This window comes from Zalophus californianus, chromosome 5 (genome assembly GCF_009762305.2).
Source record: "Zalophus californianus isolate mZalCal1 chromosome 5, mZalCal1.pri.v2, whole genome shotgun sequence".
Lineage (NCBI taxonomy): Eukaryota > Metazoa > Chordata > Mammalia > Carnivora > Otariidae > Zalophus > Zalophus californianus.
In genome coordinates, this window is record NC_045599.1 from 19,361,141 (window position 1) to 19,386,064 (window position 24,924).

At 44.2% G+C, this 24,924-nt stretch overlaps 1 protein-coding gene across 1 annotated transcript in view; it reads right to left on the minus strand.

Annotated features, from left to right (window-relative positions):
* The window catches only part of ZNF608 (zinc finger protein 608), a 106,674-nt gene that overhangs the window by 51,913 nt on the left and 29,837 nt on the right, over positions 1–24,924 (minus strand). The window contains 1 exon segment of the mRNA XM_027605920.2: positions 4,538–4,793. Within this exon segment, the coding sequence (XP_027461721.2) occupies positions 4,538–4,793 (256 nt within the window).

Genomic DNA, 24,924 nt, shown 5'->3' on the forward strand with positions numbered 1-24,924 from the left:
AAGTTCGGCAAGTCAATACCACAGCATAGGAGTAACAATACCGTATGTCAGATCCATCGAATTTATAGAGGATCATTTGCCTTTTAATGAATGAACCTGAAACCCCCTATACTGCACGTTGAAACACTATCCTCTCTATGACTCTGGAGATACAGGAGAAGCAGAAGAATTTAAGAGCATCTCCGGTGGTTTAAAGAGAATCATTTGCTTCCCCCAATTAATTACCTTTAAAACATTAATTCCCAAGATCTCCGTTCTTGGAAAACACACAGAACCTCAGATGAAGAACCTCATACAAAGAACCATTCTTCCTCTTACACCAGGTGGTAAGTCTTCTCTAAAAAACCACACTTACTTTCATAAGCTGCCATTTGCATTTTCACCATCCCCTCTGAAAGCTCCCAGTAATGCTGCGAGTACAGTCTTTTTTATTTGTTACTTTATTAACTTTCTTTAATACTCTGGGTTTCTGGACTATTTCAAAAATAGTTCAGCAGAGACCACAGGGAAATGAAATGAAGCTACCACTTCTGGCTCAGGGAAGAAACAGACAAGTAAGGTCCACCCCGTCATATTAATAAATTAGGAAGAGTGGTACCAGTTAGTTCTTCATTAAGCCCCAAACCCTCTGTCAAGTCCAGGTTCAGGATCAAACGCTGGACCCTCTTTCTCACAGGGACGGTGATTCCACGACGCTCACCTGCCACACTAGAGCTTTTGGACAGACACTATCTATCCTGGGAGGTAAATAGGGCAGCGGTGTCTTCCCATTTTATGCCCAAGAAAATGAGGCAACAACACAATGACTTCCTTAAAGGGAAAAGGTCAAGCAGCTTGCAGAGGGTTAGGACATCCCCTCTTTCCCCTGAGACCGTGGTTCTCAATCTTGTTTGCACATCAGAATCTCCTGGGGAGCTTTGGAAAAAAACACCAATGCCAGGTCACCCAACCAGACCAAACTGCCATCCCAGACCAAGGAAATGCCTGCAAGTGGTGCCCGGGCATGTTTTTAAAAACCTCCAGGTGACTCAAAGGCCCAGAGCTGAGAACCCCAGTCCTATAACCTATACATGTTCTAAAGGCCAAAGTAAATGACAGCTGTAACAATGAAGTATGTTCTCCGGTAAGGCAAAAAAAAAAAAAGGGGGGGTGCCCAATTAGAAATATGATTTAATAAAACTCCAAAGGAAAACACATTCGTAAGAGCTAAAAAGCCAAGTCCAGCATGTATGTATTTACACACTCTGCTGTACACACCATGTTTTTTCCGGTTTGGTCCCCTCCCCACCCCCACTCCCCAAAAAGAGCAAATTTCCAAACAAATAACTATACAAAGGCATGTGCATCCCAAATGTCAAGAATGAAAAGCTAAGGAGATTCTTTCCAACATGTGAGAGCAATTTTGTCCAAGACGTCATTGCTCCTATGCACTCACCTTAAAGAAGAAAGATCAGAGCAGATTAACTAAACATCCAAATGCAATAATAGTTTTTCTCTCCTATAAAGCACGCTCTGAAACCCACTAATTATTTCCAGAGGGAACTTCTCTCGCAACACGTTACTCCTGAAGACAGACAGTTTGGCCCTCAGGCAACCAGGACTCCGCGTCCTGGCAGCGACACTAAAGGCAAAGTCTGTGACTGAGAGAACCCTCCTCACATGAGGAATCCCAAGCACAAGAAGCAATTAGTATTTAGTGGGGATTTCATATTGCCGTCTTGCTGGTGCCCACTGCCTTTCAAAGCAAATCCCGAGAACACTCAATATTCCCCCAAAGACTGCAGATGGGAGCTCCTGAGATGTCTAGGATCTTAATACACACACACACACACACACACACACACACACACACACACCCTCCCTATGAATGCACACACACACACACACACACACACACACACACACACACACACACACACACACACACACACACACACACACACACCCTCCCTATGAATGCACGTAACAAATTGGGTTTGTGAAAACCGCTACCAGGTATACAATCACCTCAAAATGAAAATACCAGGGAAGAGATTTTTTTTTTCAAGTCCATCTCCAGGAAGCTAATCACAGGCAACTGGTACTTTTTCCTAAGTGCCCGACTTGAAGCTTGTCGTTAGCGCAACCCCACAGTAGAAAACTGTTGTGGCTTCCCTCCTTCCCCTCCCTTCTCCCCAAACTCATCCCTTTTAGCTCTGCCAAATAACTGGCTCCAAATGTGTTTGTTCTGTTTCTCTCTTTGTTTTTCCCCAAAGGGAAAAATTAATGGTCAAGTGGGTTTAATTTTTAAATTGGTACAAGAGCTTTAAACACACTGTACTGGGGGAAAAAAATGCAAATGGAACGCTCTTGAAAATGGTTGCACATTAAACACACATCTTACGAGCCGCGCCTTTACGAAGGCGGGTTCTCGAATTCTGTGGAGGTCGGGAGTTGAGTTTATTCAGCAAGAATAACTCTATTAAGAGCTCCGGGCTCCTTCTTGTCACCACAGTCAACATCCACACATTCCAAATCCTGGAAAATGTGAGGCAGTCAAAAGGAGGCAGGAGCTGCAGAAGGCTCCAGTCCTGCGTCTGCAGAGCGCCGAAAGCCATCAGTGCCCCACATGAGGGTGGGGGACACATGCACGGGATGGGGGGGATCACGGCACACAGAGGCAGGTACACGGACTCGGGAGGCGGACCGCTCAGAGAACACGGTGCAACTCGGGGGACCAAACAGAAATAAGAAAAAAGCATAATAGTAATCCTGATTAATACCACAGAGCTCTTTAACCGTTTGCCCAGAGTTACTACAGTTTCTGAATACAACATTTCTTTTTCTTAAGTAACGCTGTCTTTTATTCAAAGCTCAGGTTCACGTCAAAACCAAGCGGTCTTCCAAGCGAAATGAAAAATAGCCCAAGACTAACAGGCGTTCCAGAAAGTTTGTAGCTAATTTTACAACATCTGCCACCCAGTGAGGTCATACTGCAGGAACCCGGTCCTGTCCCACACAGGAATAAGTAAAATCGTGACAAGCAATAAATCGACGGGCGCTAAGTCATAGCTGAAACAGAAGTGCAAGGCGCCACTTCACCCAAAGGAGCACGCGATTCAAGTGCCAGAAACTCTTCCTTTCGAGTTGATGGAAATTCAATCTTAGCCTTTCGAAATCTTTTTCTGTTCCTCAATCATCAGTACCTAAGCCAATGACCTACGACCTTATTACTGTCTCGATGCCGTCTCTATCTATACTTTTCTCCCCCAAGATACCAGTCGGACAGCCTCAGCTACCGCTTCTGCTCTCGGGAAAAGTCTGAGAAGGCCAAGTGTGTACAACCCAAGGAGAGGCAATAGGACAGAAGCTTGCTCCCCACATGGGACCCACCTCTTGCACTGGAGGGCGTCTCAACAGACAAGCAAGAGACGAAAATGTGAATTGCAGCTCCTCTTCCCCCAATTCCTCTCAATCGGGCTGCAGAGCGCTGTTAAAAGTACAAAGAGGACGCACCCCCACCCCCACCCCAAACACCGGACATTTCTAAAGCCAAAAGCGAACGTTGAGCTATCACTTTTGGTTGAGCACACAAGAGAACTCTTCCTATCTGCTGCTTTCATTCACCTTCTCTGGTCCCTTCATCTATAATGATTTTTCCTTACTGATGCTATCTACAAAATCTTTGTATCCAGATACAAAATATATCCTTCCACAGTATACTTAACGCAATATGCAGAATTCAAAGATTTTCCTACGGTTTTTAGCTTTTCTACCCTGAGACAGCGTGCGCTGTTTTCCGCCCTTCCGACAATTAGGCTGAGACAACCCGTCATCTGATTTTCATCCTTTTTTATATATTTTACTTTCTCGCCCGTGAGCTGCAGCCCTCAATGTCTCCCCTTGACACAGAGGGACCTACACAGTGGTTCTGAGCCTCGTTACCGTCCTCCTTGCCCTCACTCCTTCCCCAACTGGCCATGATACTGACACCTGTCCTCTCCCTTACCCTTGACCAACATAGCTTGGAGGGAAAGAACGAGTTCTTCACTTTGCTTCGTTCGCCTGGGGCTCATTTCTTCCTCATTTTTTCTACTTCTCTCGTTCCCCAGTGGAGCAACGCAGCGCTCTCCTTGGTATTTCGTTTTTAATTACCTGTGGGCCTCTAAGGTCAACGACATCTGAAACACACCGGACCAGGTGATCGCGTGCTACGCGATGTGGCCAGCCAGGGTCTGGATCCACGGTAGGTGTGGTATATGCCACAACCCATGTCTGGACAAACAAAACAATCATGTCCGGACAGACAGACCGGTTGGCACACCGAGAAGAAAGTGAGCCTGAGACCGGTCTGTCTTCCTAATTTCCACGATCCCTCTTAGGGCAAAGGGGAACCCTCACCCTGCTTCCCAGTCTTTCAACAGCAATCCAGACAGTATAAAAACCCTTCTTCTTCCTCTCCACGTACTGCCAAAGTCCCCTCGCGAGTGGATGTAAATCAAGTTAACAGCCTGGGGAAGAGGGTACGGGGAAATAGAGAAAAGTAAAGTGTATTTACCTTCTTCTGTTTCATGCCACACGATCCCTTCCAAATTCACACTGGTGCCAGGTTCACAGGGCCCCAGACACTCTGGCTCTGTCACTACTCCAACTTCACATGTATTGACACCCACAGAACGAGTCCGAACCAAAAGCTGCTCGACCGGTGCTGCAATATTGGATGAAGATGGGGGAAAGTAGGAGGGCAGAATCTGAGGCGTGAGGCTGCTGGAAATCGGTGGTGGTGGTGCTGGCACTGTAAACAGGGGGTCAACCTGAAAGACAGACAGGCTTACTGCAGTGGTGCTGTATTCTCGGCACGGTTTGCAATGCAATCTGTTTACATCACTTCTAGAATACATCACCATTCCAAATTCCATTTGCAATTATAATACGCTTCGAGGGTTTGCATGGTGCCAAAAGATAAAAGTCGAAGGGAAATGAGCATTTGATTCCCCCCCGCCCCATGCCAAACAAGGTCAACATCGGGGGCTCTTGCTTCTGGAACGAGAGGCAGGACTTCGGTGTCCTCAGGTCACTGATGGTCAAACCGGTCAGCCTCAGTCAAAAAAGCGTGAAATACACTCTGCAAAATTCAGGCTCTTTCCCACCTGTAATGAAATCGTACTTCCCAAAACTACAATATTTTCCAAGGATGGAATTCCAATAAACACTGCAGATGCATCATTTGGACAGTTAAGCACAGGAGATGGACTAAAATTGTGTTCAAAGTACTTTATAAACCATAATGAATTAAATCACCACAAAAATACATTAACTTACTCCGCTGAATATATAAAATACATAAACTTGATTATACACACTCAAACACATAAACTGGATATTATTAGCATGTATTAAGCATCAACTCCTAATTAAGTTTTCTACGGCAAAGTTTAGCAGAATTCATATAAATGGGGTAATAAACGTCTGTGCCCAACATCAACAGAACTGGAGTTTCTCCAACGCACATGTCCTTTAGTGGGCCGGCTGGGAAAGATCCCTGATGAATGTGACCGAGTCCTGGGACCCCTCCCTCTAAATCCCGGGAAACAGAAATGACAGCCAATAGAAGAGCTTCCAGTGCAACGGTATCTCCTTTGCACCCCAATCCTAGAGAGCAGGCAAGGAAATCTTCACCACAAAACATCCAGGAGCCTGGCCATAACGAAACCAAAGGCTATGCACATACTAAGTAGGTAAATCACCAGCCAACCCATTCGTTCGTCAGACCCATTTTAACCACTGTTAGGACTGTTACAGCATAGCTGGGGCCCTGCTCGCAGGTGGTCAAATGCGGAAGAGCCAAATGCAAAGCCCATCTGCACCGTGACTCCACATTCCCTATGTCCTCATGTGACACACAGATATTGCCTACCTCTAAGGGATGACCCCCTGCACAGGCTATCAGCTGAGCTAACAAGTTGTATGTGTAAAAAGGGGCACACAGAAGGTTTTTCCAGCAAAACGCCATCTTAGTCTGTGGTTCCCATACTCCCAATTGACCTTTGTAAGAAATCAACACTTGGCTACAGATGTTCTAGAACATAGTCTTTGTTGTTTAAACACACACACACAGAATATATTTCAAGATAAATTATATGAGGAAGTATGCTCCTGGTTCAACAGCTGAAGCAGTCATCTGTGTGGGCTCCTTGTTCATATGACTGTAGGAACTATTTCTACAGTTTGCCTTTCACTAAAATGATAAACTGACGTTCACTTGCCTGACTGATCCAAGACGTAAGAGAACAGCCCTTCACCCATCTGCACGGTAAAGAAACTTAATTTCCTGCTCTCAGAGCCGCCATAAAACTTCTTCTGCCCCACGCTTTGTATTGTTCTGCATTCTTGATCACAGAGCCCAAGAAAGAAAAGCATGTAACGGCCCCCAAACCCCAGATCTGGTGATTTATGCTTTCGCGTAAACACAGCTTAATGCGGATCAGAGTTCACACTGATAGTTCCTATTTTAAAACTGAGCTGACAAATGAAGAAAGAGGTACTGAGGGAGGAAATTCAAGTGGGGGGCGGGGAATCCAATGCTACCTTGTAGTCTTTACTATAGCTAAAAGACTGTGTGAGATAAGAACTGCTTTCCAGAATTTAAAAGGGGGGGGGGGGTGACAAGGAAAATGATTAAACCGGGTACTGTAGTTGTGGGTTTTTTTTTTGCATGTTTGCCAACAATTTTTTAATTTATATAGTTAGATGTAAATTGACTATAATTGGTTGCTACATATATAAACTGAAAAGACAAAACAGAACAATATTCTCGAAATACTCTTTATATCCCTTGATCGACAGCCTACATGAATTCCAAGAGAATAAACACGGCTTCAGTTGGATAAACAACAAAATGGGATGAAATAAAAGGAGGTAAGGCATCCAAGAGGGCATTAATTCCCAGATTTGGGAGACCAGGATACAGTGAGGCAAAGCGTACAACACCAAGTTATGAGGACAGGGCACTGGGCACTGGGATTTTGGCCCCAACTCTGACACTAATTAGCTTGTGACTTTGCGGAGACACTTAACCTCCGCTGAACATCATTTTTCCTCAACTGGAAAACGTAATCTCCAGCTTCCTACTGATGACAAATCCTATCACAACAGAATTTCTGGATTAAATCTCTATTTCAATATAACTCCAATTATGAATTATATCTGCATACAGACACACACACACACACACACCCCTACCATTTGGGATATTTAAGAGAATCCAAACATCAAATTTCTAAAGATAGAAGGCTTGAGGGGAAAGGCCATGGTATCCGGGGCCTACCAGCAAGTGAACTGTGTTTGTTTCTATCCACACAATCCAAATGCAATGTTAAGAGCCTGGTTGACAGCATTAAAACGAGAAGCTAAGGTTCAGAGAATTTGACTATAAATATGAACTAATCAGACACAGTCTCCCCAATGCAATATAAGGCTAAAACCCTTAAACTCCATAGGAAAACTCAATAGGTAACACGGTGAAGCTGTTCAATTCTTTGACTTAGACAGTGAACTTCTTGGTTTTTCCATGACACTGGCTTCAAGAGAACTCACAAGCTGCCACTCCTATAGCTAGGTACCGGAATGTCACTACCAGTGAGACAAGAAAGGGGAACTCTTCTCCCTTGGGAGAATTTGGAGTGAAGAACAAAGAGTAGTACTACCCATGTGATGTACTGGAAACCCCTCCTCCCCAGAGGTCACCAACCACGGAGGAGGGTAAGGAATTACAGCCATCCCCAGACGTGTTTTATTCGGTAGGTATGCTACTTCCTAAAACATGATGATTTTTTGCAAACACAAAAAAATGAGGGAGAAGTCTGAATGTCTACTATCTCTTAAAATAATAATTAGATAATGTGCTGGGCTAGGCCCCCAAGCCTCATGGCATCAACCGACAGGGCTGAGCCTCCGTTCGGCCCGGCGGTGAGCTGCCCAGCTGCAGGCAGCTGACTCTGCATTTCTAGCTTTCCCCCGAGACAATGACAGAATGTTTTACCTCGAAGACCACCTAGCCCAACCTCCTCCTGCTAAAGAGAAATGTGGCCCATATCTGCACCAGGGCAAGAAGCTCTCTGTGGTGGCAGCCCAAGTGAGTGTGAAAGCAGTAGCTTCCTAAAAGCAGAAACGTGACAGTAGGAGTTCAAATACACACACTGGGGGCAAAAGAGGGCTGGAAGGAAGATAATTCAGTGTCACTAATTCTTTCTGCCAGCGAATGCCCCCCTACAGGAGGTTTCAGTTCTCTTGTGAATCTTACGGCGTCTAACACAAAGCCACATGCACCGTACATATGCAAAGCAGGGACCTGGAGGGATTTTCAGTAGTGTTTTTACCTCATACAAAAGATCAACTCCACTGCACCCCGATTTCCAGGTCACTGATCCGCAGATGGAACCGTAACTTCTTCAACCAATGAGGCGCGCTGAGACCAAGGGTGGCAACAGTCCCCAGGAGGACTCCCTCCAAGTGGCAAACACTTGTACGTGGTAGCGGTGGATCTCAGGTTCAAATCCTGACCTCCCTGGTACTTGTTGTGGGGGCCCCCTGAGCAAGTTACCTGGCTACTCTGAGGCTCACTGTTTGGGCCTAAGAAATTGTTGTAAGACCAACAATGACCCCCAGTGGGTCAGAGGGAACACTCAGTGAGGTAACGCATACAAAGTGAAGGCTCAGCAAAGTGCTTAGCTCAGTAAATGCTGGCTTTGAGAAAGGGGAGGGGAAAAAAAAAAAGTCCCTGGTCTGATACTACAGTTCTCTAACCCTGCCTGCAACCTTACAAAGCTCCTTTTTATATCCTACTATATTTAACATAAATCTATAATCCCCTCCAAATGCATGGTTAAGTGCAGTTAAAGTGTGTTAAAAGTATAAGCAAAAAGGGCTTAACCCTGAGCAGCTCAACCCGGGGAAATTCTCCTCCTTTCATAAATGGGCGTCTGCAGCAGTCGACCCAGCTTAATCCACCCCACAACTCACCGCCCCCCAATGTTATAGCACATCCTGATGAGTCCTACACCTCTACAAAATCTCCTTTGACTAATCTCTAGTTGCACCTCTTTTTTTCATGCACTGCTGCTCCCTCAAAAGCCCCCTCTGAGTTGCCTCAACATGAGCAACCAATATTATCCACCCAATAAAGAGTAACCACACACCTGCTGTGTGCCAGGCACTGGGCAGCCTGCTCACACACCAAGAGCAGGTCAAAGCCAAGCAGGTCCCCCGCTTTCCTGGACTTCCTGCCTCGTCAGCAAGACTGGGGCACTCATCAAATAATCCTACAAATACAGCCAAACTATACAAAGGGGCCGTCCGTAGGGCCTGAGTGCAAAACACAGCATGTGGTGGAAGACAGGGAGGTACGGGGCGTCAGTCCTCAAAACTGGAATCCCAGCTCTACCTTCAGCTACAAGACCTTTGGGCGAGTCACCTGACCTGTCTGTCTGGGACTCCCTGGCTTCATCTGTAAAATGGAAATAATGAAATCAGACAAACAACCCACACTCAGCTCCCGGTACCGAGCAGCACTCAACAAAATAAGAGCTAGTACTGTTGTCAATATGATTATTGTGATTACAAATATACATGAGACCTGAACTAAAAAGAAATCAATAGGTGATTTGGCCCTTCAAGGCCAAATACCAGGATTTGCTACATTTAAAGGCAATTCACGGGAGATAATTATGAATACCCTGGTGGCGGGGGGGGGGGGGGGGAGCGCGGTGAGCGGAGAACGCTAAACTAGTACTCATCAGATATTCCATGTTAAAAAAAAAAATCAGTGGGGAATTATTAGTCTACTACTACTAACATCCAGAATACAAGATCGTAATAGAGAACCAGCCAGTTTGAGCAACGGTTCCTTTGTCAAAGCTCTTTTCTGTCATCTTGATGGGACACTGATGTAACCTATTACAGCCCCAAAAAAGAGAAGCAGGAAAGCAGCTATCTCCAGTTGGGGAGGCGGGGGGACCTATAAGTCTAACAGCTGGTGGTGGCAGCCTGTCAAACTGAGGAAAGTTAATGTCAAGAACAGACGCGCGGCAGTCTCTCACTGTTATTTTTGCATGATTATTCCCAGGTGTTGGTGCACGCTGAGCGGTAGCCTGGCTATTTATCACTCGAGAGAGCCTAAGAGCATGGGAGTGGGGGAGTAGGGGAGGTAGAGAGAGGCAGGGAAGAAAAGGTTATTTACACAGATAGCGGCACTTAGTGTGTGTGTAATCAGAGGGCTGGGGGGAAAAATCTGCAGAGAGATTCTGGCAATATTTTCTCAGTTCACCTTATTTCAAGGGCTTCCTGAGGGCTGATGAGCCAGGAAGGCTCCAAAGCGGGGAGTGAGGGTGGCAGCCGCTTCGCTTCACTCCAGCACCGATTGTGTCAGCCGGTGATGGGCTCCAGGACTGGGAAAGTGACAGCCAAAGAGGCAGGGTCGCCAGGGCAGGGCTGGGTGGGGCCGCCCTGGCGGGCACTCCTGCGCCCCTCAGGTCCAGCAAAAGAGACAGGCAGGTGATGTGCAGCGGGATGCAGCGCAGAGGGAGAAGGGCCAGCCAGGACCAGGGATGGACCCATCTCAATGGTTAAGATGGCCCTCCCACGCGCTGGGGCCCAGTCCACACCCTGCAGGCGCGGGGCCTTGCCCTGGGGTTTCCTCCACACTCATCTGGCTACTAACGACCACCACCACCACCCCCCGCCTCAATCCTGGGATTTTCAGATCAACAACCACCAGAGTGGCCATGGTGTTTTTATTTTGCTCAGTAAATATTTTTACGTTCTTGCGAGCGCACTGGGAAACAATTACTTAATGCTCACGAGGTTCTCCACAGACTGCCACAGTCTGTCCCTTTGCATTTTCACCACCCTTGGTGCCTGACATCCCTGCTGCTTCCTTAGCAAAGCAAGGGAAGCTTACAAACCCGTTTTCCTTCTGCACGGATCTGTTCTCCAAAATGAGGTGTCAAGGCTGAATTCCCATCCCTGACAGAGAAACATGAACAGATGTAGGTCGGTCACTCCTAATTCTGGTTTTCCTAAACGTGGTAGAGACTTTTCCTTTTGGAATCAAGATCAAACCAACTTCTCTCTTACATCTTGTTTCTTAAACAACACAGGTGAGTTCTTGGTAAGGGTCTACTGGGTACGAGACATCAGACACTCTCCATCTCCTTTAAGGCTTGACATCCCCATTTTACGGAGGTGGACACTGAAGATCTCAGAGGACGGACAATGTATTCAAGACCAAACTTCTCTGATTTCAAAGTTCATGTAAAAATACGAACAGGACAGCCACTGTTTAACTCCTATCACATAGGAAGGACTTACACTGTACGTATTCTCAGTCCATCTTCGCAAGACTGTGAAGGGAAGTATTTACAGATGAGGAAAAGGAAATCTGGGGAAAGTAAGTAACTGTAAAAGGTCCCTCAGCGGTGGTGGCCGAGCACTTGAACCCACAGGAGGGTAAGAGAAAAAAGTAAACTCTTCCAAATATAAACTACAACACAAGATGGAAAGAGGCCTTCCTCCCAAGGTAATTTCAGACCCTTCTCTGTGTGTGGGAAGCCACACGCCTGAATCACCTTTCATTGCACATAGCTCAGAATGGTGCCTCTTGGGGCATCCAGGCAAATACTGCAATCCCTTCCAGAAAACTCCCTGAACCCAAAGCTCAGGTTTGGTGGTGTTATTATTTGAAATCATCCAATTCTAAAAGCTACAACCACATACAATGGCTGGGAATTATACCACTACTTTCACTTTCTCATTTCCAGGTGTGAAGAAGATCAGAGGCTGCCCTCAATAAAAGGCCACAAGGTTCACCTGCTAACGTGCTTTTAAAGACTCAGCCACGGACCTGGTAGGATCTGACTGAGGGACGGACCAAGGCTCCAGCCCCCAGACAGCTGCTTCCATTTCCAACCACGCCAAAATCATAGAAGGCCAATCCAGTGTCTCTATATGGTGCCGCCTGGGTGGTGGGAGGCAGCACCAGGAGGAGATGACTGGAGGGTGTCACCCCAGAAGTAGCCCTTGAGCAGATGGCAAAGCAGAGACACATCAAGGCCAGCAACACGTATAAAACTGACTTAAAAAAAACAGCAAGTGTCTTTAATGTCATTCTCTAGCCATAACGGTTTTCCAAGCAAAACAGAAGGTACCAGAGTACACAAAGATAGAGTATAATTAAACTACTCGATTCAGCGTCTTGTGTTTGTTTCTGGTTTGAAGCCAAATAGAATTCTCCGCCAGAAGGCCCTCAACTGTGTAGAGTTTCAGCACCGTGATGCCCAGGCAGGTGCAGGGGACACGAGCACTCTGTCCTGGAGAACCGACTCCACCAGACCATGTCAGGTGTCACACACTCAACTTCCTCCGTGTTCTCTGCAAAAAACCTGCCCGACTGCTGAGCCAGATTCTCCTTCTGCTTTAAAAGTGCCGCTGACATTTTCCACTGCTGTGCTCTACAGAGTGGCACTAAGGGACCGGTGTGTTCACATCTCGTCCATGAGGGTTCTCTGGTTGTCTCTCATCCTGCCCATTTCCAGAGTTACTCGGACCACAAAAATTAAGCCACAAAGAAAGGAGACCATCAGAAAAGTACTACAAAAAAGAGAGAGAGAACGTCTATCTTCTTTCGCTAATCCTTTTCACGAGTTCCCTGACTTTGAGGAAAGTTGCATTCCTGAAAATTTCCACACGAATCCCATGTACGTCAGTTAGACCTGGTTCCCAAACCCCTAGGAGTGAAAACAGCTCAGGGATAAAACTCCGGATTTTTAACTCTGGATTTGGCAGCCCATGGGTGCGCCTACAGTACTAAACCAATAAATTTCAAAACACCTGAATAATGACTATCTTAGCAGACACTAACCAGCCTTCCAGTGCCCATCTCTGCATAACTCTAGTAGCTCCGTGAAATTAGGCTGAAATTAGGGAAAGGTCACAGGTCTTTCATCCTACTTTTATTTTTTTTAAGATTTATTTATTTAAGAGAAAGATCATGAGTGTGAGGAGCAGAAGGAGAGAGAAACTCAAGCAGACTCCTCGCAGAGACAAGAGTCCAACGCAGGGCTCTATCTCACCAGCCTGAGATCATGACCTGATCTGAAACCAAGAGTGGGACCCTTAACTGACGACACCACCCAGGCGCCCCGCCTTTCAGCCTACTTGACACAGACATAATTTTAAGGGGAAAAGGAAGGTGTAGAAAAAGGGAAGAAAAGGCCTATTTGGGAAAAAAAATCACCTTATTCCTCTTTTTAACTAACAGCAATTCTTTTCTTTGCCTTGTGTTAGGGAAAGCTCACCTGCAACCTGCTAAACAGAGTATTTTCAATGAAAATTCTAGACATTTGAATTCTACATGCAATACATGCTCATCACAACAAATTCAAGAATAAGGAAGTGCCTGAGTCACACTGTAGAGGTGAGATATAAGACAGCGCCTTAGCATGGGTCAAAAACCTGCTTCTCCAAAGCATGGCAGGTCAGCCACAGAAGGGGACAATTTTGACTCCATGCCCATGACACTGCCTTGGTACCATTCACTCTCCTCAATGCAAAATCAAACACTGCTCACTTAAATTCTTTTCTTTTTCTTCAAGATTTTATGTATTTATTTGACAGAGAGAGACAGTGAGAGCATGGGGGGCGGGGCAGAGGGAGAGGGAGAAAGAAGCAGGCTCCCCACCGAGCAGGGAGCCCAATGCGGGACTGGATCCCAGGACCCTGGGATCATGACCTGAGCTGAAAGCAGACACTTAATCAACTGAGCCGCCCAGGTGACCTGCTCACTTAAATTCTTTATCACAGACCTAAGAGGCACAGCATGAATATCTTATCTCCCTTTCCTCCATATCTCCCAAATGCTGATCCAAAATAATTATCAACTGCAATAAATGAATGAAAGCTTTGAGATTTTAATTTCATACTGAATCACAATAAATGACTCGGGAAAGCTCTCTATGCTCTATCAGAGATGGAATGATGAGAGAGAGAAAGAAGCTCCTACGGTCATCTACACACCCACTCTGAAGGACACCTCAGAGACATTCACATTTAATCTTGTTAAGGTTCTACCTTCTCATCTGAAGTCTTAAGAGATAAGTTACTTCTCAGGGTCAGGAGCCCAACCAGAGGCCGTGGGCTATCCCAAGGAGGGCCGCCGTGGCCTCTACAAGTTCTGTACCCAAACTACAACTTTTGAAAGTTTCTTCTCACAAAGCCCCACACAAAAAGAGCTGCTCCCACGACCAGAATTCTGTTTTCCCTCCTGAGAACAAAGATTCTAGAAGCCAACAGGTCACTCTCAAGGGAGAACCTTTCTTCTAACAGTTTCTTATGCATCCTTCCAGAAATGTTATCCACATAAAAACATGTGGGGGGGGGGGGGGTTCCCTTTTTATTTGATAGCCTACTGCATGAATTTTAACACGAACTGGTAGGATGTTCATAATTTTTTTTAAAATCTAACCTTTTAATTAAAAAAGGTCAAGCCATTCTACTTTAGGATAAAAGTAAGCAAATGCCAATGCAGAGGTCCTGAGATCAACGAGCCAAGGGTGGTATAAGGTCTTCGTTTGTGCGACAGGAGGACCGTGTATTGAGCCCATGTCCTCCCCTTTATGAAAGCTGCTGCTTACTAAACCCACCTCCTTCTCAGGGAAGTCGTTCCTTCATCCTACAAGTTTTTGCCAGGGAACCACTATGTACTCAGCAGGCTGCAGGAGCCCTGGAGGGGCACCAAGGCCATGGCGGAGGCCAGCAGCAAGTGGGTAGGGCTGAGGTGGCATACTGGGGCAGCCCCACAGAACAGGGTAGAGCACCTGGAAGATGGATCTTAAGTGCAGGGCGGAGCCTGGTGGGGGGTGGGGGACGACAGGAGACAGGGACCGAGCCGGGCCATTCTAGACACAACCGTCAGTGAAGGGGTTTGAAGCACAGGGGCGTCAGAAAGACAAGCGTCGAAGCAGGAGAAGCAGGCAGCTCATGATGACCCTGGATCAGCCTCAGAATTTGGGGGTTACAGCAGAGTTGGAAGCCAGTTCTCAGGCTGTAAAGTAGGGGCACGGGAGGCTCAGATTGTTCCTCTGGTAAAAAGCACACGGGACACTGTGCAGGGAAGAGAGAAGAGGGGAAGCTCGAGGAAGGAGGGCAGTTAGGAAGCCATGACAGTAGTCCAGGTTAAGAGGTGAGGGCCATGGTGGGGAGGGGAGGGCAGGCAGTGCCCCCCAAGGTGGGAGTAGGGCTCTAAGATCAGAGTAGTGGGGAGGTATGGTGACCCAACACCGGGGAGCAGGCAAGAGAAGTCCGTGCTCACCCCTGAGGACTTGGCCCCGACCCGATCCCCACCCCTGCCAGAAGAGCAAGACTACTAGTTTTTTTAAAGGCCAGTGACTCTTAACGGAGCTCTTAATTTCCATTTAATGCAACTGGCCGCCACATAGTATGGCCCCAATGCCTCCTTGGAAACTTCCGTTTCAATCCAGCTGAAGAAACTATGAAAATTAATAAAAGGAAGTTGGGAAATTCAGTAGGGGGAGGTTCTCAGGAGCTGTCACTCGTCATCAACTGCTGACCCAACAGGAAGAGAGGCCCTTGCACGTGGATACTGCTTTACCACCCCAGAAGGAAGAAAGGCTTTCCTCCTCCCCCAGCAACAGCCCAGCCAATCAGAGACAATCACGACTCAGCCAATGAGAAGGGCACCATACTTGAGCTCCCAGTGTACTCCAATAGGCTCTTTGTTTACAACAGCCCTCCCACTTCCCCCATCTTCTAGAAAAGAGCTGTCCCCTCCTTCCTTCTCCAGAGTTGCCTGGGATTTTTGCTGTAGCTTGCCTGTCCTAGGTTGCAATTCTCGGCTATTCCCAAATAATCCCATTTTTTGCTGGTAAAATAACTGGTAGTTTTAGTTTTAAGGTTAAGAGAAAATAATGATTCAACACCACGGCGGCAGCCACCTCTTTTCCATCAGATGATTCTGACCTTTGAGAACCCCAAATGCCATCTCCCGCCATCTTTCCATGTCCCTGGCAGCCAAGAAGATTATGAGACCTTCACTCCAGGAGGCTTTATCACAAAACCAATGCATATCCTGAGTATGTTTTTTTCCAAACTGCCCTCACCTGATCCTGCCCCTCCCTGAGAGATGCCCTGAAGCATCCAAGGGACCTCCCCTTGAGAATCACTGCCCCTCCCAAGACAGAAAAAAACTCTCTTCCAACTCTCGGTGCCTTATTAGAAATATGTTCCCTCGTTTCCTATGTTCCCACCCCCCCCCCCAGCTACAAATCCCAATGCAAATACCTTCCCTTCTTGAAGCAAGGAGCCTCTGCAGAGGAAGTGTATCAAGGGCATTTTACCCTGCTTGGGCCATCAGTCCACCGTCTATACTACGGTCAGCAAACGAAGCCCGGTGGGTCAAACACCGCCTGCTAATCCATTTAGTTATTTCCTCGAAAAGGAACAAGGGCTAATGAGGGGGTAGGGGGGTAGGAGACAGGGTCACAGTACCTTAGCATTCATATTTCCAGAATACCTAATCTTACAAGTGTTTTATTTCAGAACAGATTTTAGATGACTATAACAAATTATTAAGACAAATTTTAGGGTAAATGACCCAAACTCATACCTATCAAATAATACCTGCTCTAAATCTTGGTCATATAGGGCGCCTGGGTGGCTCAGTTGGTTAAGCGACTGCCTTCGGCTCAGGTCATGATCCTGGAGTCCTGGGATCAAGTCCCGCATCGGGCTCCCTGCTCAGCGGGGAGTCTGCTTCTCCCTCTGACCCCCCCTCCATGCTCTCTCTCTCTCTCTCATTCTCTCTCTCAAATAAATAAAATCTTTTTTACAAAAATAAATAAATAAATCTTGGTCATATAAAACCTTAAGATGATCAGGTCCAAAAATAAATAGATGACTACAACTTTTAAAGTGGACACTATATCCCATCCAAGACTTCTTAACCAATGAATAAGACATTTTATATAATGGTGGCCTCCCCTCCCCCCACAAAAGAGCAGAAAACGGTGGACAGACTCCATATACTAATACCAAACCCTGTGGGCGATTGGGCCTTTCATATTTATATTAAAATGTGTATTTCTATTATGCTCCCCCTTAATATTACAGTAATTTCCAGTCAGTCAATAAACACCTGCAGACAGTGTTAGCAGGAGACTAAGCTAAATTTAAATCAAGTTAATTTGAATCATGATTTAAATCATCAGTCAAGAAGAACTGGTATCTTTTTAAAATTAAAGAATGCATACTTATTTTTGCCATAATTGTAATACACCTCATAAAACTCACACAGATATAGATAGACACACTACTTTTTTAAAGAAAACATTATTTAAAGATGGCAAAAAAAAACTTTATTTTAAAATACTCCAATTATCTTTATCTTTAATATTACCATCCAGCCCTTACATATGAGTACATATTTTATACTATCAAAACCATATTCAAAAAAAAACATATTCCATCCTTCAATTGATTTTTTTCATACTTTACAGCTATATCAGGAACTCCAATACAGCTACTTTATGTATCAAAATTCAATGAAGAACCTATTTACATCACTGAGAGACTATCTTCTCTAAGTTAATCATGAGTATTTTTTCCACAGTGTGTTAAAATCAAATAATGTAAACCATAACCCAAACAATTTATATTTACATTGTTTTCTTTAATAAAAAAGGGAGGATAGGCGTAATTCCCTTCAACTACAAATCAATTTAAGATAAGCCTAGTTAAGTATTTTTATTTTTCAGTGCTAATCAATAAACATTATTCTTCGACAACAGTGCTTATTTTAATTACAGGCCTAAAATTTACTAGGGCAAAGGAGTGCTCAGGTCAAAGCCACTCCCAGGCAGTTCAAGATTAAATGTGGCACCTGGAAGTGAGTACACAAGGTAGAAACAAAATTGGAGAAAACAGTTTCATCTATGTAAAAATGCCAAATAATATACAAAAGACACATCTGTCGAGCATTTAACTAACAATTTTAAGTATCTTTAATAATAACTCTGAAGCACTTGGAGATCTCAGCAAACTTCTCTTCTGTTTTGTTTTGTTTGGGTTTGCTATGGGAAATGTGTTTCAGGTATAGCTCTGGTGTTAACTGCATTCTCACGTTCTAGAGCTCTAGTAACTCTTTAAACTGTAAACAACTTATTAACAAAACCCTTACTCCCAATCTCTGCCACATAATTCTATTGAGTACAAGTTAGCCATTTTGATAAAATATTTAACTTTTGTCACACCTTAAAACAATACAGACAGCTCTTAAATGCAATGTGACTTTAAGCTCTGTAAACAGAATTCTATTTGTTAAAAATCAAATAATCATGACAGCACCACTTCTTTGAAATCTAATACCCGATCCAAAAAAAAAACCCCAGTAAAGATGAATTCACTAATGTTAGCAAAAAGACTTTGAGGGGCTCTGGAATAACACGGCCCAAGTATATGTAAAAGTACAGAAAGAGAAGAGCAAAAGGATCTTGGCAATTATTTAAAGTGCTTTTGTTTTTTTTTCTTAAGTTTTACAGATAAAGAAAGTTGGCTCAAAGACACAAGAGTTTATAGTAGGATAAAGGCCAAGGCTCTGCTAAGGTTCCTAGTCAAAGCCCACCATGTGCAATGGTTGCATTTCTGCAGTGCCCAGTATCCCCACCTGGGCAGTGAAGGAGAGAAACAGACATGATTTCTGTGGCTGCTACCTCTGCCTCTAGTAACACATTCCTGCTTTTTCTTGCCCTTCTCAACAACAGAGTCATACCTTGACTCCTGGGTTCAGTACATACTATGATTCAACAATGAGGACAATCTCACAATTCTAGATGGCCTAGCCCAGCCATGTCCAATCTGAGTATGAGCCCACATTCTGACAACCGCCTACCCCGTGGCATCTTTTCTTCTGGAAGAGAGGCTTGGCCCCAAGAGGCAAAAAAAAAAAAAAAAAAGAAAAGAAAATAGACCCTACCACCTCCACTGGTGCATCTTCCCAGAGAGAGCAGGTAATCTTTCTCTGCCTATCATTCTCCAAGTGCCTTGTTAGAGGAACAAAAAAGTCTCTTTCACATGCGTTAGGAAGTCTAATATTTTGTCAAACAGAAATGAAAAATAAACCTAATCTAAGCTGTCAGAGCATCATGAAATGCCTCTGGCAGTTCTATCAAAGTATGTAGACATGTACGGACTCTTTGAAGAAATGAAACTGCAGTTTATCAAATGTGATTTATAAGCAACACTGATGTAGCTGGTAGATAACACTGCTGTCTAATCATTAGTAGTCAGACAACAGCCATGTGAACACATCAATTATGGGCCACTGCCAAAAGCCCTTGAGATCTTGGAGATTAACAGCCAATCCTCTGTTTTACAAGCTCACATCAAAAAGAATATTAATAAGAGGAGGGGCAATGTGAAAGCTTGTCAGAGTAATTCAGCCACTAACACAAGGCATTTTCCCCCTCTCCTCTCTGTTGAATTGGCCCAAGGAGGAAGCTGGCATCAGCTACAAAGTACGATGCTGCCAATTTCTTGGAAAATGTTTTTGACTAACATATGGGAACTTGTAAGGGTCTGCAAAACTGCTATTTGGTGAAGAAAGACAGGCAGGCCTTCTCCATGTCCCTTTTTTCATGCTGAAATGAAACTAGGGCAATCATTATTGACTCATTCCTAAATTAATATGCATAGGAGAAACACCCACTTGCTTTTTCTCTACCCTCAAAATCAAAGAATGTTGGAAAACCTCATAGATTTGCTGTATTTCCACCATTCACCAAAATGTAATTCACTACAAGAAACAATTAGTACCAACCGGCACATTTCCTGAGTTCCCTCGAATGAACATGGATGCTTCTTCCCCAAGTAGGACGAAAATCAAAATATGTGGCCTCTAACTTTGAGGACTTAAATGTCTTCTTTCTAACTATCTCAGGAAGACAGATGTAAATCCCACCGAAATGTCTGCAATTAGCATTAAAACCAGCTCTCCCAACCAAGACACCAAAAGCATTTGCAAAAATACATGCCATGGGCATAGCACTTATTTCTGTGATATCAGTATTTAACATACACACCAGTGAGGATGGCTGTATTTTTACAAATGATCAGATTAAATCAAACTGCTGGAAACTCACAGTTTAGCGGGGTTCCAGCAGGCTCCCTAATAGACGAACATAAGCCACACTACAAAACGCATGGCCTGGGTCTCCCTTGCCACAACGAAATCGGTTTGCTATTTTTATTTGTGGAACACTCTGCATTCACGGGGTGTTTTCCTAATATTTCAATTGTCGTTCATCGTTTCAAAATCAGCATGGCATAGTGGGAAACCCATTAGGGGAGGAAAAAGAAGCATGGGGTTTCTGTTGTTTCTCAGTCGTCAAGCTGTTTGGCCCCTAACTAAGTCATTTAATTCAAGGGCTTGCTGACAAGCAACTATTAAATCAAAGACTCTTTACCTAGGGTTCAAACACTTGGTGGAGTCTGAGACACCATGTAATTATAGAAGCGAAGGTCTGTGTGTTCATACACACTGGTGCACTTGCTTTTTTTCCCTTCCCCCAGGAGAGAGAGCTCATAGGTGCTCAATAAAACTGTAACCCAAAATATACTTAAGAAGCACTGAGCTAGTGTTGATAAAGTCAGCGACAAGAGCAACGCTTCCCTTTTCATTATAGTGCACACTCTACACACGTCTGCTCAAGTGTATCAGTCTTCAGCCTGGCTTCTTCACCTGTTCAACCAGAGTGCTAACATGCTCTCTAACAACCTCGAAGACCATCGTAAAAACCAAGAGGAAACGGCTTGAGAAGTACTTAAACATCATTTAAGGCATTACTGAATTCAACAAACATTCCTGGGGCATCTAGATGCTAGTGGCTGTCCAAAGATGAATAATTACTGATTGCATTTTTGATATTAGGAAGGATAGAGCCTTCCGAGTAAATAATTTATCTGAGAAACTTACTTAGTTGGGGGAGGGGGGCCTCAAAAGGAAACTATTCCCAGGCTTTGTTGATGCTATACTAGAAACTCACTCCAGGGGCACCTGGGTGGCTCAGTAGGTTAAGCGTCTGCCTTTGGCTCTGGTTATGATCCCGGGCTCCTGGGATCGCATCCCGCATCAGGCTCCCTCCTTGGCAGGGAGTCTACTTCTCCCTCTCCCTCTGCCCCTCCCCCTGCTTGTGCTCTCTCTCTCTCAAATAAATAAATAAAATCTTTTGAAAAACAAAGAAAGAAACTCCAAAAGATGCTGAGTTCTCACAAATGGGCATCATCATCAACATCTTATAATACATCTGATTATAAGATTTCTTTGCCAGCAAAAGCTCTCTTGCCGTCAGAAAAGCACACAACTCAGTGGGTACTCGAAGAACCATAGGCGTGCCCCTGGCCACAGAACACAGCAACATCGGAACTCGTTCGGGTGAAAAAGACTCTCACAATAAACATGTGTAGTTTCAATCTATTAAATTATATTGGCAAGTGTATTTTTTTGAAAAATATTTTTAATAATATGTTGAGTTTAAATGGCCAACTTCAAGGTAAAAACCAAACCACTGTTCCATTTAACGAGTTATGACTATTAATGACCCAACATTGTAATCAATGATTATACACCAAAACTGTCCAAATGGGCCATGATCCAAGTTCTTATACAAATTTCACCAAAGGTAAAGTGGCCAAATTCATCCCTGAGCTCCTAAGATCTTATACTCCAAACTCCTGGGCTGGCCTTTTTTTTTTTTCCAAATTAGATTGTTAACTTGGTTTAAACAATTTTCCCATGGTCACACCTAAACTTTTAGCTATAATTGGCACTTCTCTCTAACTTGAATAATGACCTTCCCCCCCACCCCCGTAAGAGTAGCCTTCCATTGTAGCCCTGAGGGTTCTGTGGGTGACAAAAAAAATCATCAGACAAAAATCAGCCAGCCAACAGGATGCCACTGCAATCTGTTATTCTGACACAGCATAACCCTTCTGGGTAAAGCACCTTTATCTTTATTCTTTAAAATTCAACAGACATGCTCTACCAGACCCAGGAAGCCAGGTGCAATATAACCAACTTTATAGATGGCAGTTCATTAAAGAATTAAAAACGCCACATGAATGTGAGATATGAAAAGATCCAGATAATTCCCAGCAAGAGTTTTGCCTGTGATCTCTACATGGAAGAAAGACAAAAGGTGTAGACCCAGTGGAGCCAGCCTTGAGGCCCTCCTGTGTCTGCAACCCTACCAAAAGCAGATCCAGTTCAGCCAACATTAATGGAGCATTCCCTACAGTCAGGCAGAGTGCTCGGTGCTGCGGAGATCAAGATGAAAGTAAGATGGTGTCCATCCGCTCAAAGGTCTCAGGCAGGCAGGGGAAACGTACATGCACACGCCACAGCAACAGACTGAGAGGCTCGAGTCAGAGACACGGATGGTGTCTGGTCCAACAGCTAGGAGTGGGAGACATGGCAATTCTCTTTGGAACTGTAAGGACATTCAGAAGATATACTCCAAGAAGAAACTAAGGCCCACAGATAGATATAGTGACATTTACCAGGATCATAAAAGTCAAAGCCAACGCATCAAGTGGGACCCAGTCTCGCAACTCCCATTCCAAAGCTTCTCCCCTTGGATCAGGACCCAGGCAGCAATGGGAGTAAAGGGCCCTGCTGCAGACAACACTCTTCCTGAAGGCCGCTTGTGGCCACCATCAGCAGGATTTACTGGCTGTGCTCTGCTGGCTAAGAGGGCAAGAAAACAAACGCAATTTTCTAAAGCTAAGCTGACTAGAAGAGATGACCCCCATAGATCAGACCTACAGCAGGAATACCACTGCAGGCTTTACACGCTCCCCAAACCTTTCCCCCTGCATGGCAACTATCTACAGGCTCCTAAACCAAAATGGCTTACTCAGCAAAACCAGGGTTTATCTTTCCTGCTTAAGCCGTGTGCGTTGTTCAGGATGTCTCCACTCCAGGACCTAAGGAAACACTGGGGAGGATATTTACCTGGCTGTGAATATTCCTAGGGCTGGTGCTGCAAATCCTTAGTGCTCTCTTCCTCTACCTCCCCTTTGACCAAGTACACTAATTAACCACCCGCTAAACACTTCCTGAAGTTATATTTAAAGCAATAGTGTGGGGATATTTTTATAAAGAACCATAAAAGAAAAAAAAAAAGAGATTCTAATAACCAATCCTAACATTTGCTTTTGAGAGAGAGAAAAAGAAAAGACATCTTCCAATAAGCTATCTGAAGCTTCTTCTAAATGCATACAGAGGAGCCCCCTTGTAGAGCTAGGGAGTCAGAACAGAGGGAAGGGACCTGGAACTGAGTGAGTGTTTGGGGAAAGGAAAAAAATTAAGCACTCTTTGGGTGATTCAGATGTACAGCTCTGATTAAGAAACACTGACTTAAATTAAAGATTCAAGGATTCTGGATATTTGATCAAACATTATTTATCTTTTATTACTTATTATAGAAGATTAATATTTTATTATAAAAGCCAATATGATCCCAAAAGCCAATAAGATAAAAATCATGCTCATGGGGCGCCCGAGTGGCTCAGTCGGTTAAGCGTCTGCCTTCAGCTCAGGTCATGATCTCAGGGTCCTGGGTCCATGTTGGCCAAGCCCCATGTTGGGCTCCCTGCTTCTCCCTCTGCCCCTCAACCCCACTCAAGCTTGCGTTCTCTTGCTCTCCCAAATTAATAAAATCTTAAAAAAAAAAAAGTTCATGCTCACATTCCAGTTGAAGACTACAAAGATAGTCAACTACCACCAGGGCAGTACAAGAAAACATTTTTAATAATCTCAGAAAAAAAGGCCTTCTCACACCAATACAAAACCCAGAAGCCACAAAAGGAAATGAGTAATAAACCTGACTGCACAATTTAAGATATTTACACAGAAGGAAAAGAATGAAAAAAAACTAACATACACAGAATCAAAAGGCAAATGAGGAGATGGGGGGAAAAATCTGCAACACAGGCGAAAATTTGCAAAACGTAAAAAAAAAAAGTGTATTTAATTAATATACACTGAAATACTTTAAATCAATAAAAAATGGCCAACAACTCACTAGGATATAAGTCAGAGGTTATAAACTGTTAATATGTAGGAAAATAAAGAGATACAATGGCTTGTAAACATGAAAAGGGGAAATTAAAATAACAGGTTACCGTCAGATTAGCACAACTGAAAGCCAAATAATTATAATTCACAGTATTTGTTCACTTACAGAAATACAGACACCTCATGTGCCATTGTTGGTGGGAAGGCAAGTCATGCCATCAAGTTGGGAGGCAAACTCTGAGATATATGTGTATGAAGATGTCCACTAGAGCATTCTGTAACTGAAAAAGACTATAAACACCTACATGCTATTAGTAGAGAATCAGCTAAATTATGGAATCAAAGGTAGAAAGCGAAAATAGGATATCCAAGATATCCTTAGTTATACAAAAAGAGCAAGGTGCAGATCCGTTTCTTAAATGTGCTCGGATCTGTATAAGGAGACAAGAAATATAAATATATATATGCTTGAACATATGGAGACTGTTTCAGGAACGACACGTAAAACTGTTCAAAGTAGTTGGCTCTGGGGAGCAGGTCTTGGGGGGGAGTAAAATCTACTTTCCATTATATAATATTATTTTAGTACAGTTTAAACATTTACAGATTCAGGTACTGCTTTCTTGATTTAAAAAAAAAAAAGTCAATTAAAAGACATCTGAATAAATTCAACCAGTGTCTCAAGGTTCTAGACCAGTCTCCCAAATCAGAGGCACATTAAATAGCCAGTAGGGATGCAAGAGGTATCCCGCTGGAGGTGCAAGAAAAAACATGAGGATTTCTATTTATACTCTCACCCCATC